Source organism: Mauremys reevesii, linkage group 7 (genome assembly GCF_016161935.1).
Source record: "Mauremys reevesii isolate NIE-2019 linkage group 7, ASM1616193v1, whole genome shotgun sequence".
Taxonomy (NCBI): Eukaryota; Metazoa; Chordata; order Testudines; family Geoemydidae; genus Mauremys; species Mauremys reevesii.
In genome coordinates, this window is record NC_052629.1 from 71933926 (window position 1) to 71947764 (window position 13839).

Consider the following 13839-nt stretch of genomic DNA (forward strand, 5'->3'; position numbering starts at 1 on the left):
GGCCTATGTGTAAGCACAGCTCTGATCCAGCCATAGAAACTGAGACATATATGAAAAGATTGCATGGGGCATAAGGGCTACACCATGGACACACAGCAATGCTGTTTGAAAATCAAAGAACTTTGGCAGACATACCAGAAGACAAGGGAGGTGAACAGTTGTTCTGGTTCTGCACTGCAGACATGCCGCTTCTACAATAAGCTGCATGCAATTCACAGTGGCAACCCCACAATGATCCCCAGGAGCAGCGTGGATACCTCTGAGGTGTTTGAGTCATTCGCCACCACAGGCAACACTGGGGTGGTGGTCTTGGACGAGGATGAGGAAGAGGGGAATGGGATACAGGTGAGCAGGGATCCATTCTCCCAGACAGCCAGGAGCTGTTTGAAACCCTGGAGCAGTCCAGCCAGTCGCAGAACAGCATCGCGGCTGAGCGTGATGCTAGGGAAGGCACCTCTGGTGCATATGCAATTCTAATTAATATTTGAGGGTCTCATGTTCTTACACTGTATGTGTAATTTAAAAAAAATGATGAGGTACAGTGGCTATCTGCTTCCCAATGGCCGCACTTGCTAGGCAGAAGGTGCTCCACAGAAAAGACTGTTTACACGCACAGGGATGACCCGGGAATCTTCCAAAGAGATCTCCAGGAAAGTTTCATGACTACTGCCCTACCAAATTCATGGCCATGAAAAATGCATCAGAGACCGTGAAATCTGGTCTTTTGTGTGCTTTTACCCAATATTACAGATTTCATGGGGGAGACCAGCGTTTCTCAAATTGGGAGTCCTGACCCAAAAGGGAAGATCACAAGGTTATTTTAGGAGGGTCATGGTATTCCCACCTTTACTTCTGCACTGCCTTCAGAGCTGGATGGCCAAAGAGCAGCAGCTGCTGGCCAGGCGTCCAGCTCTGAAGGCAGTGCCCCACCAGCAGCAGCACAGAAATAAGGGTGGCAATACCATACCATACCATCCTTACTTCTGTGCTGCTGCTAGCGGCAGCGCTGCCTTCAGAGCTGTCCTCCTGGCCAAACAGCTGCCACTCTCCAGCTGCCCAGCTCTGAAGGCAGCACTGCCGCCAGCAGCAGTGCAGAAGTAAGGGAACCAGTACCGCAACTCCCCTACAATAACCTTGCAAACTCCTCACAACTCTTTTTTGGGTCAGGACCCCTACAATTACAACACCGTGAAATTTCAGATTTAAATAGTAAATGTCATGATTTCAGCTATTTAAAAAATTTTCTGACCATGAAATTGACTAAAATAGACCATGAAATTGGTAGGGCTCTATACACGATGGTACTCTGGAATCCATTACAGGAGGTTTCTGGGGAAGGCTGCCTTGTGTCTTCCACTGCGGCAGCACACTTTCCCATGCCACTCCAGTATTAATTCTGCTGGCATCACTGCAGTAGATAGCATAGCAACATAAGGACCCAGTCTATACCCCGTACGTTTGCAGCACCTGTACCTTTGCTGCCTCTTACCCTCAGAAGAGTGATATCAGCTAGACTCACCTAGGGGAGATAGTGGCAGTTTTCATTTTGATTGCTCGGACAACAATGAGTGCATGTGATCTCACCCACAGCATGCTATTCTTCTGCTCCTTTACGGTTTCCCAGACATGCCAGTGGTTTTTGGGTGGCAGCGGCTGGCATTGAGCTTAGAAGCTGCAAGCCTTGGGCCATGACTAGCAGCAGTGGATGGGGGGGAGGGGAAGAGTTGGGGAGGTTGGTGAGGGAGAAAGGGAAATCTGCTTGTGCATTCTTGCTGTCACAGGCGCACTGCCTGAGTCTGCCTCTGCCAAGGCTTGCAGTTTGGTAAGGTCAACGGTGGTCCCCGATTGCCTCACAACATCCATGTTAGAAAGAGCAGGGGGCCAATGCCATCTGTGCTCCCATTGCGGGCTGCCCACCCAAAGCTCCAGACAGTCCGATGCCCATGTTCTCAAGCCATATTCATCATGCCTGGTATAGCAAGACAGTTAAATGAACACCTTGTATAAATGAAAATGTTCTGCATTATACTTCAGTGGAATAAGGGGGTGATTTTTATATATCAGCTGTGCACTAGACCCTGGTTATGCACTGACAATAATTGCTTTGTGCTTTCCATGTCTTACAGATGAAAGCATAGCCTTCAGCTTATCCTCCACACCAGCAGACGGCTGTCCTAGATTAGAAGGTGAAAGAGAACAGGTGATGACATGTTTAAATTAGATTATGAATGCCTCTGAGACAGCTAACACCGAGCAGAGAGCATGGAGGAGTTCTCTCTCTGAAAAACAGGATATGGACTTTGCGAGCAGGAGAGAAGCCCAGAAGCACGAGCATGGCGTGCAGCAGCAGATGCTGGGGATTCTGAAGGAACAAACAGACATGCTGAGACACCTGGTAGAACTTCAGGAGAAACACCTTGAGGGTAGACTCCCTCTGCAGCCCCTGCAGAACGGCATTCCTGCATCGCCATATTCCCCTTCCCCCTCTCCCAAACGTTCCAGGAGGCAAGGGGGTGGTGGTGGTGTGAGAGAACAGCTCTCTCTCTTCCACTCCACACCGGAGGAGGGTACTAGCAATAAAAGGCTACTGTATCTAAAAGACTAGATCAATGTGTTTTTCTCCTTCAAATTTTATTCTAATGACCGTCCAAGGTTACATTCCTTTTTTGATCTTTCACTTCCAATATGTTTGTGCAATAAAAGTCCAGGTCCTGAGAATGAAATAATCGTTATTACTTCACACCATGGGGGAAGGAGAGGTACTGGTGTGACAAAGTGGGGGATTTTCTTGTTTTTTCCGTGTTTTTCCAATTGTTTGCATGCAGAGGGGGTGAGACTCAGTTTCCCTGAGTGTTACTGGTTTAACAAGGTGAGGGGAGAGGGAGTTTGTTGTTACAGAGGACCAGTGAGGGAACTTGGGACCCCGGCCAATGGCCTGGAGAATGAATACCCCAGTGACTGGTGACCTGACAACCCGGAATCCCAGCTCAGGAGTCGCAGCCAGTTCTGGCCAGAAGGAGGACAATGGGCTGTGAAGAGAGGACCCTGTAACCTAACCAGCAGGTTTCAGCCAGAGCGAGCCAGAGAACAGAATAGAAGAGAGGAGGCCCTGGTGACTCAGTTTACAACCCTGTTTACCTGGAGAAAAGACAATGGACAGAGGCGAGGCTTGGGACTAGGGCTATCAGATGCCCAGCTGGGAAGCAGGGGGGCTCTAGGCTGGAGAGGGGGAGCAGGCAGAGCCCACCTGGATGCAGGGGAGACTTGGATGTGCTGTGCTGAGGGAGGCCAGGCCTGAGGCCCTGAGAGTTTCCTGTGCTGTGTTCAATGCTCAACAAACCCTCCTGTTTTACGCTGGCAGAGAGTCACTCCGGTCTAGAGAATAGGGTTGCATCAACCCTTTTGGGGGGGGGGAGGCCCCAGGGGTCCAGAGCGAGTGGACTCTCTGAGGGGGCCCACGGTGAGAAACAGGTGTGCTAAGGCTCAGAGAAGTGGAGGGGCCTAACCCCAAGAGAGAGTGGACTCCCGAGAAGGGCTGTCTCACTGAAAGGGGCACCCCCCCATGGACCACACGGGGCCAAGAGTGAGCACGATCTGTGAGTCCGTGACAACTGGGAAACTGAGAAACCGGAGGGAATTTGCTGGAGACAGAAACCCAGGAGGCACAGCAAGGTTCACAGTATGGGAAGGCACAACTCAAGAAGCAGCACACATTACTGTGGGTCATTACTAAATCGGATGTTCAGAGCCTCCCTGAGAGGCAGTGCTCCAAATGCTCTTCTCATTGTCCTGATATCTGGCTGTTCAAAATTAGGAGACAACCTATCAGCCTCCATGCCTCACTCCTGTGGAAACTTCTCCCCCATTGCCTCACAGATATTATGGAGCACACAGCAGGCAGCTATAACCATGGAGATATTGCTTTCACCGAGGTCTAACATAGTAAACAAACTGCACCAGCAACCCTTTAAACAGCCAAAGGCACATTCAACCACCATTCTGCACCTGCTCAGCCTATTGTTGAACTGTTCCTTGCTGCTATCCAGGTGTATGGCTGGGTCTCCCATCACTATTGACATTTGAACGTCAACAATGGTAATTTTGCATTCCGGAAAGAAAATCCCCACTTTCAACTTTCTGAAGAGACCTGCATTCTCAAAGATGTGGACATCATGTACCTTCCCTGACCATCCCACGTTGATGTCGGTAAAATGCCCCCAGTGATCCAAAAGTGCTTCCAATACCATTGAAAAGCATCCCGCTCAGCAAGGCGGTCTGGTGTCAAGATAGTGAGAGGTTTGTACATCCCATCACACCCTGAGCAACAAGGGGTTAAGGGATCACTTGCAGTAAATGCTCCATCTGCTGGAGGAATTAAAAGGCAGGGAAGTAGCTCATTTGGGTGGCAGAGATGGAGGTGAGCTGACCTGCTGCCCACAGCTTCAGCAGAGCAGAAGAGGCCCTCCTTGAGGGAAGGGAGGACCCACCCAAGAGACAACCAGAGAGGGAAGTATCCTGTGACCTTGAACATTGGTAATTCCCTTTTACTTCTTTTCGTTTTGGTTTTCCCACCAGGCAAAGGCTTTGGACTGAGCTGACCCCCGGGGGGGGGGGGGCAGGGAAAGAGAGATGAGAGGAAGAGAGAGACCGAGGGAGGACAGCCTTAAGCGGCCTTGGTTGCCAGATTACTGGTAGCCCAAAGGGCCCTGGGCAGGGGCCCAGTGGAGTGGGGAGCCCAGGCTTCCCTCCCCACAAACCCCTTGGCAGTCCAGGCTTATGGCTGTGACCACTAGGCCACGCTTCCCAACCAGAACCTGAGTGAGGACCATTACATAGGGATATGTATGCCTTCTATCACCCCACTGCAGTTAGGGAACCCCATCACGCCAAAACCATCAGATATTTCCTGCACATTGCCAAGAGTCACTATCCTTCTTAGCAAAAGGTGATTAGTGGCCCAGCATACTTGGATCACAACAGCTCCAAATTTTTTCCCCTCTGATTAGTAGCAGTCTGGCATTGCTAGCTTCCACACAGTGATGGCCACTCACTTCTCCACTGTCAGAGTGGGTCTCATTTCAGAGTCACTGCACCGCAGGGCTGGGGAGAGCTCTGCACACAGTTCCTGGAAAGTGGCCACACACAAAAGTTCAACCACTGCTCGTCATCCCATAACTGCATAACGATACAATCCCACCAGTAAGTGCTTGTTTCTCAGGACCAGAATCAGATGCTGCACAACTGCCAGCAACAACTGGGAACTGTAGGATACGGCATGTGGTGTTTTTAATGCTCACAATAATAGTGCACAGCTGAGTGGGATCCATGCTTCTCAGGAAATGGCGTACTTGTGGCTATGCCAGCCTTTTGAAAAATGGCAAAAATGGTTGCAGTTGAAATCAGGGAGTGGGGGAAGAAAACTGCATCATGGGACATTGAAGCCATGTTCCCAGTCTCCCCTGAGAAAATGTTTTGGTCCCATGAGGCATTGCAAGCCATTCCCAAAATCCCCTGCAGTGAGTTGCACTATGGGATAGCTACCCACGGTGCACTCCTCTCAGCATCGATGCAAGTGCTGCTAGTGAGGATGTGCTCCACAGATACAAGAATTGTGGTGTAGACATGCACTACCGACTTAATTACTGCGGCAGCTGGATATTGACTTAAGTCTACTTAAGCCTGTGGTGTACACATGCCCTGTCTGGTTTTGAGTTTAGGAACTATCTGATTTTTTGAGGCAATAAGTAAGGTTTCTCCTCTGGCAACTCTTGAAAATGCACCCAAAAACTGAGTAGGAATATTCATTTTCTTGTACTTCACAAACAAAAAAAGTTTCAGATTTTAAACACACAACTTTAAAAATACTTAAGAAAACTGGGTAGAGTTTGGATAAATTTTTTAAGTATCAATAGGCACAAATCAGTCAAGTTTGAAGTTTCTAGCTTTGGCCATCTAAGTTATGAAAGCACAACATTTCTGATCACCTTTATAGGGTGTTTGTTTTTTCCCTGAGCACTTAACTAAAAAAAATAGTTAGGCTAATTTTGCTCAACTTTAAGAAAGAACCTTTGTGCTAAACATGGAAACATAAGCCCAAAAGGAACTGGTTTGAGAAAGTCATGACCACCTGAAAGTGGATGATTACAAATGGACATTGAATACCTAACTACAGAAACTGCTGTTGGTCATTGCCACATATAGATTTACAGAACTGTTCCTAGATAGTATGGTTTCCAAAGTCTCTCTCTCCCTCCCCCAACATGTTAGCAGCTCTGAAGAGGTGGAGTGGGCATGTCTGAAAGAGGCAGGCTTCTGCGAACCCATCGAACATAAACATGGTTGAGTAGTGAAAGTTTTATCTTTAAAGAGAAAAGAGACTTCAAAAAACTTCTCCAACGAGATAGCTGGCGGGGCTTAAAACAAATCCCCAGAGCACCCCCATTAGCAAGCTCCAGACATAACATGGTGGCTTAAGCCCAACATCATATCAGTATTACACTCGGCAGCTGAATGCCTATCAGAGCACTTCATTAGGTAACAGGATCCAGGTGCAGGGAAAAAGATAGCAGATAGTCAGGGGCTGGCATCTAAGAGGGGTTAAACTATTTTATTTCTCACTAGTCAACACTTGCTTCTTCTTCACACACTGAGCCGGAGAGTAGAAGTAGGATCAATAGGACATTGTGTTAAACCCCTGACTGCAGCTTTGCTTAAAATAGCTGCTAACGTTCATCAAATCCCATCTCTGCTTCTATGCCAGTTCCCCTCTATTCCTGTTCCTCTGCTGCCCACAGCAAAAACCTTCAGTTCTTGTGTAAAACAGTCACGACCAAACTGCATAAAAGCTCCCTTTGAGACCCTCTAGTTCCAACCCCCACCACCACCACAGCTCTCCTACTTTTTAAGACTAAAACAGTCTTGAAAAGAGTACTCAAGCTGGACATAGGTGATGTTTCTTTTACAGTATGCACAGCAGACTTACAATAAGAGCAGCGTCTGCTTCTTCTGAATTTTAGGCACATTTGTAAGAAAAGGGTTCCTTTGGAGAAGAGTTCAGAATATTTCTTTACTAGACTCTTGGAGTTTTTCACAGCCCCATGCCCACACAAGAGCAGAGTTAAACACCAGAGGCAACAAATTCAGTGCCTGGCTGACCGTTGGAGAGAGACTACTCGACTGCCAGATCCATCCATTTGAAGCTCGCCATGCTACACATATGCAATACCAGAGATTTAAAACGGTCTGGGAACCAACAATCTACCCTCCTGATTGGTAGTACAGTAATATTCTATTATCCACCACACTAAGAAGAGCTGCCATACCTGCCCTTTCAGCACAAACAGCCAGCACAGTAGCCACGGTATAATCAAAAAGGTGGAGATATCACAAATTAACTAAAAGTACTACTGGGAGCACAGTGGGCAATTTTGGGGTCCCAGGCCTCCTGACTACCTATAGACCAGAAAAGAAAGGTTGCCACATTCTTCTGCAGCATCTATTGGTACAGTGATACAAGAGTATGTCTTCAAGAGATCAATCAGCAGTATGTACGAGAGTGAGCACACCTGCCAATGGGTGTGTTTGGAAGCAGTGTGTCTAGGAAGTAAGGGGGTTGCCCTTTCTCCCACCTTCTATTGCCAACATCAGCAATGATCATTTCAGCGGCAAGTCGTTTGAAAGAATCATCCCTTCGTCATATACAATATGAAATCCTAAAAACAAGGGGCCAGATTCACCTCTGGCATAAGCAGAAGTGACCCACTGATATCACTGGGAGGTGTCCGCTCCCCTTCATCCATTCCATGTTACATTTTATAACTGCAAACATGTTAGGAAAAGGGAGAGAAAGCCAGCTCCTGCAAGTTCTTAATTCCAGGACATAAAGCCTAGCACATTCCTCCATTACTCAACTCAACTCCCAGAAAAAGGTACTGGCTTAGTGAGAAGAGCACAGTGCACAATTTTATTTAAGAACATAAGAATTGCCATACTGCATCAGACCAATGGCCCATCTAGCCAAGTATCCTATCTCTGACAGTGGCCAGTACCAGGGCAATTTGTAAGAGATCCACCTCCATCCTCCCCTCCTGGCTTCTGGCAGTCAGAGGTTTAGGACCACCCCAACCATGGGGTTACATCCCTGATGATCTTGGCCATTTACCGTTGATGGATCTATCCTCCATGGACTTATCTAGCTCTTTTTTTAACCCAGTTGTAATTTTGGACATCACATCATCTGATGACAATGAGTTCCATAGGTTAATTGTGTGGAAAAGTACCCCCTCATTTGTATTAAACTCACTGCCTAGTATTTTCATCAGGTAACTGCTGGTTTTTGTATCGTGGGAAAGGGTAAGTAACACTTCTCTTCACTTTTTCCACACCTTTCATGATTTTGTAGACCTCTATCGTATTGCCCTTAATCGTCTCTTTTCTAAGGTGAACAGCCCTAATCTTTTTAGTCTCTTCTCATATAAAAGTAATTCCATACCCTTGATCATCTTTGCTGCCCTTCTCTGAATCTCCTCCAATTCTACTGGTATCCCTTCTGAGACAGGGTGATCAGAACTGCACCCCATATTCAAGTTGTGGGCATATTATGGATTTATATAGTAGCATTATGAGTTTCTGTCTTATTATCTATCCCTTTCCTAATAGTTCCTACCATTCTGTTAGGCTTTTTGACTGCTACTGCGCATTGAGCTGAAGTTTTCAGAGAACTATCCACAATCACTCCAAGATCTCTTTATTGAATGGTAACAGACCCCAACATTATATATATGTAGTTTGGATTATTTTTCCCAATGTGCATTACTCCAGGTAGCTGACTCTACACACATGTACAAAGTAACTTCAGGGGACCTTAGCTCTGAGGCAACATAAAACTTCTCCAAACACAAGTCCAATCTCAAGCAAGAAGGAAGAAGTACAACTCACATTTCCCATTTAACTCTACTGCTTCTCCCATCCAATCTTGCCAAGGAAAGTCAATCTTCTGTGCTGTGTCTGTGCTAACAGCCAAGTTCTCAGTGTCTAGTATTCTACTAATGCCTTCTGAGTGATCTAAGCACACCAGATGAGATCAATTTGTCTCCGCATGAGCTCAGAACCTAGAGAGCTAAATATCAAGACGCTGTTTCCTTGCCTCTCTTTCATCCAGTCAAATCTCAAGCATGATTGAGATCCAAACTGTGCCACTCAGCATCAGCAAAAACAAGGCATCCACAACTTGTCTGGGTTCTCCAGAGCAGATCAATCCAAGAGCACATTTTTTTTCAATCCCGTCCCCACAAGGGTTCATTTCAGAAAAAGAGCAGCAGTGGCAAATACCCACAGCTGATCCTAAAATGAACAGCAGGTTTTTGTAAAGCCAGACAGTGCTACCAATCAGTACTTGTGCCAGAGCTGGCCAAGGCTGCATGATAAACTGGGCAGATTGCATTCTGAATAACTCTACAGCCAATGAAGCAGATCAGCTTCAGGCTAGTCATTTTCACTGCACTGCTAATCTTACTTTCTCTCCTTGCAGAACGTGTGCTGCATAACCTTGATATTGTGTATTCAGAGCACAGAGAACAAACAGCTGCTGTTCTCTTATAGGAATACTCAATGCTGCCAGTTATTTGCGCTCCCCCATACAATATACACTGAGGCCACAGATCACATAAAATTAGCTACTCATGCTCATGTGTAACATTATCCCTGTTTCAATGGCAGAGAAGAGCCAAGTGTTTTCCAAACGTAGGTAAAATAAATGGTGGAACCCAAACCAGAAAAATCAGACTCCACTTCTGACCTGGTATCTGTTCCTATGGAAAACCCCTGCCATCTCCGGCGCATTAGACAGCCTTACCAAATATCATGCAGCTTATACTTTTATTGTATTTCTTTTCCCATCAGTGCCTATTATCAAGAGTTGCATGCACAATTAATCTCTAACCAAATTCTTCCTCATGCGTAAATCCCACTGTAGTATCACTTACCGCCAAACAAATGTGATGGCGAACACTGAAGTGCTTTATTACTGAATGAGTCAGGAAGGCTAATTTTATCATGGTAGTTTGGAAGGAGGTTGTTTTAAATGGATGGCTGAGGTAATTGTATATGGGGATTTTCACCTCCAAGTCAAAAGTTCAACTCCAGCCCAGATCAGTAACCAAAAGCAAATACCATCTCTTGACGGCTTGGTGACCAATGGAACATGAATTGGAGGTCTAAGAGCCAGAATTTTAAGGTATTTTGGTGTCTAAAGCTGCAGATGGGACCCAGTGGGATTTCCAAAAGCGCCTAGGTGCCTAATTCCCGTTAAAGTCAGTGGTAGGTAGATGTCTAGGCACGTCTAAAATCCCACTAGGTCCCTATCTACATCTTTAGGAGTTTTAAAAGCCTTTAAAAATCTGGCTCCAGGCCTGTAGAGGTGTCACGAAACCCACTCATAATTAGCAATGTTATTGATAGCCTTAGCAGAGATATCAAAAAAGGAGTGGACCATGGAAAATGTGTTATCCCCGTTCCAGTTCAGGGTTGCAGCACACTGGCAGGGACGCAGGGAAGCTTGCACTGCCACTACCTGTGGGGTTGCTGTAGACACCAGTTTCCAAGGCTGTCAATCCAGAACCTTCCACCAGCCCTACATTAAGCCAGCAATTCAATTTTATTGTGTCTAGGACAGGACACTTATGCAACTCCCAGTATTCATTACTGGATGTCACAATGGTACAGCAGATTCCTCCTCCATGATCCAACGGGAGTTTTAAAGAAAAAGATAGAGAGTGGGACAATGGAAAGGGAATTGGTATAGCAGCTTTTAAGGGAAAGTCAGGGAAGGTGTGAAACACACACCTTCCCATAAGGCTGTAATGGAAGAAGAGCTAACCACAAGCACACCTTCAACATTTGCAAGGAGGGAAGGACAAGATAAAGAAAACACGACATCTTTATGAGATGTTGGTCAAATATAGGCGGTGACATTTGCTCTGTCAGATGGAAGGACTTTCCCAAGACCTCTGCAACATATTATGGCTTGTCAACTTAGTGAAGATGCTACCTACGCCAACGGGCTTCTCCTGCTGGCTTAGGTACTCCACCTCCCTGAGAGGCAGTAGCTATGTCAATAGGAGAATCTCTCCCAATGGCATAGCTCTGTCCACACCAGGAGTTAGGTTGGTATAACTGCATCACTCAGGGGGGTGGCTTTTCCAAACTTTTCTCCAACTGCTTCAGGGAGAACTCTCTTACATTTATGCAGGAAGTCTTCAAACACTTGTTGCTCACCATCTGCCAGAGAAATCAAACTGCCCCTGTCCTTGGAGGAATAAGCAGCTTAGCTGACCTTTGTACAGACCTGCTTTAGGTGCAATTCAACAGTCGCTGTCTATGCTGTATTCTGTTAATTCAGAGATCAAAAGGAAATATTAACATTTAAATGAACTGTAAACACAGAGATATCACTGTATTCATCTCTCTTTGAAATGTACAACAAATCACCCATGAATGGTGGAAAACAGGCAATTGCATTATGTTAATCCCTGTAGCTAATTACTGGTGATGCTTAGGAAATAGGTCTACTTCGAAGTTTCCATGATTGCCTATTGTTCGCTAAAGGACTCCAAGCTGTCAAAAGGAGGCCTGGAACTGTATAAAAACCCTTGGGTCCTGATCCTTTTCATCTCAGATCAGCTTGATGCTTTATGCAGGGGAAGCTTAAGTTGTAAGACTGAGATCTCCAGTCCCATCTGGATCACCCTGAATATGAACATTGGACTATAACCCACGGACTAATTCTGAAATAACTCTTTGCAGCTACAAAGCTCACCATCTCTACTATGAATCTGATCTCAGAGCTGTACTCATGTCTGTATGTATACTGATCTTTTAACCAATTCTTTTTTTTCTTTTTTAATAAATTTTAGTTTAAATAAGAATTGGCTGTAAGCATGTATTTGAGTAAGATCTGAAATATTCGTTAACCTGGGAGGTAATGTGTCTGATCCTTTGGGATTGGTAGAACTTTCTTATATGATGAATAAGATTTTCAGTAATCCTCATCATATTTGACTTGGGTGTCTGGGTGGAGGTCTGACGCTGGGCTACATTAAGGGAACTACAATGTTGTCTTCTGGGTAACCAGTAAGGTATTATAGAAGCTGTTTTGTGCTGGCTTGGTAAATCTGAGTATTGGAATATCCACCAGCTTTGAGAATTGTCTGCCCCATTCTTTGCAGTTTACTCTAATTGAGTAACCTCAGTGTGGCTTCCCTGGGACTCCGGAAAAGGTCCTTTCAACAGATTTCTAGCCTCCATCACCTCAGAATATATTGACCCACATATCAGGTAATGATGAACACAGTTCCATATAATTTGCTGCAACAACTTAAAAGAGAATTATTGAGTCACACCCTCTAGGATTTTTCAAGGTATTAGGTTTTCATAAATTTCCAAGTTCAGTCCATCGCTGCAGTTGCTGATTATAATTAACTCACCAACAGCAACATCATGGCATTTAAAATGCCAAATGGTTACCCAACTCTTTTCATCAGTAATCAAAGCATCCCACAATTGGCAATTACAGTCATTCTAACTCTATCGCTCTTCAGTTAGGGTCTAATTTGGATCAACCTGTAGCAATACCAATTCAAGCTTGTGCACTGATTATTCATCAGGGTGGGGGGAGGAGAACACCCCCCCCCCCCACACACACACACACACACCTGCTCAAAGATCCAGTTGGAAGTCAAAAGCACAGTATTTGTTTTTGTGCTTACTGAACAGCTTAAGGACAAATACAGTTCGATGCAGGTAACATGAGCCACAGAACTTGGAGAAAGTGTGATGGAAGCAGAAGCTGCAAATTTTATAATTTCATTGTGAGATGAGAACTGCTTGGAATGGAAATTTGTTCTGAAATTTGTTTTTTAACAATGCCATTTGTTCAAAGATACACTGAGCCTACTGCTACGGTACAACTTTTAGGCAATATGGAACTTAAACCGCCCAGTGCAAATAGTTAGCAACACTTTAATTGTCTAACCTAGTCTTTCCCTCTTCCTGCTCATTCATCCATCTGCCTTACTACCAACTGCCCACACAGGGTTTGAAGAACTTTCTAAACAACTAAATACAAGAGAACCAAACCAACTAGCAAAAACAAACAAACAAAAAAACCCAACAGGTGAGAAGCCTCTCTTTCCAATCAACTGTTACTGACGAGAAGGGTGCTGAGACTCCTACCAGGGTGCTGCCTATGGACTCTGCCTGGAGGTTCCAATCAGCCTGACTAGTAGGTGTAGGATATATTTGAAGCCTCCTTCCTAACCCACATCAGCTACTATAAGAGAAGGAACATTCTCTCCATTAGTTCCTGCCTCCAACTCCTCAGCTTTTTGGTTGCTGTGACTGGTGTGTGCCTTTGCTATTCTACACCTCCCTAGGTCTTCTGGATGTTACACAAGACATACTTTTCTATGCTCCTCACAACCTGTTTTTGGATCCTCCTCCCCAGTGAATACGCCCCATTGCCTGCCTGGGCTACTGCTCAGGACTTTCCCAAACAACAGCAGACTGAAACTGACATAGTTTTTGTTAGTATCTCTGCTGTCCACTGGGTTCTGAATAGCAGCTGCAAAAGAAAAAGCTTTGAACAGAAGCACAAGCAGTAGACATGTCTGCAAACCCAAAACTGATCTGCATTGGTTTACACTCCATTCATGTTTGGAAGATTAATCTTAGCAACCATAAGACCTAGAAACTGATTTTTTTTTTCCTTCAGTGAAAAAACTTAGATTCTGTGGAAGTCTCTAAGGAAAGCTCATTTGCCATAGACAAGGTTATTTTCAAGCC

At 45.4% G+C, this 13839-nt stretch overlaps 1 protein-coding gene across 5 annotated transcripts in view; it reads right to left on the reverse strand.

The window, feature by feature from the left end:
* The window catches only part of ZSWIM8 (zinc finger SWIM-type containing 8), a 133683-nt gene that overhangs the window by 92980 nt on the left and 26864 nt on the right, over positions 1-13839 (reverse strand). The window contains exon 1 of one of the 5 annotated variants that reach the window (XM_039547614.1): positions 8938-9073. The exons of the other annotated variants lie outside the window; for them this stretch is intronic. Coding sequence (XP_039403548.1) covers positions 8938-8968 — 31 coding nt within the window. The 5' untranslated portion in view covers positions 8969-9073. Of the gene's footprint in view, positions 1-8937; positions 9074-13839 lie in introns of those variants that run through there. 5 annotated transcript variants of the gene reach the window in all.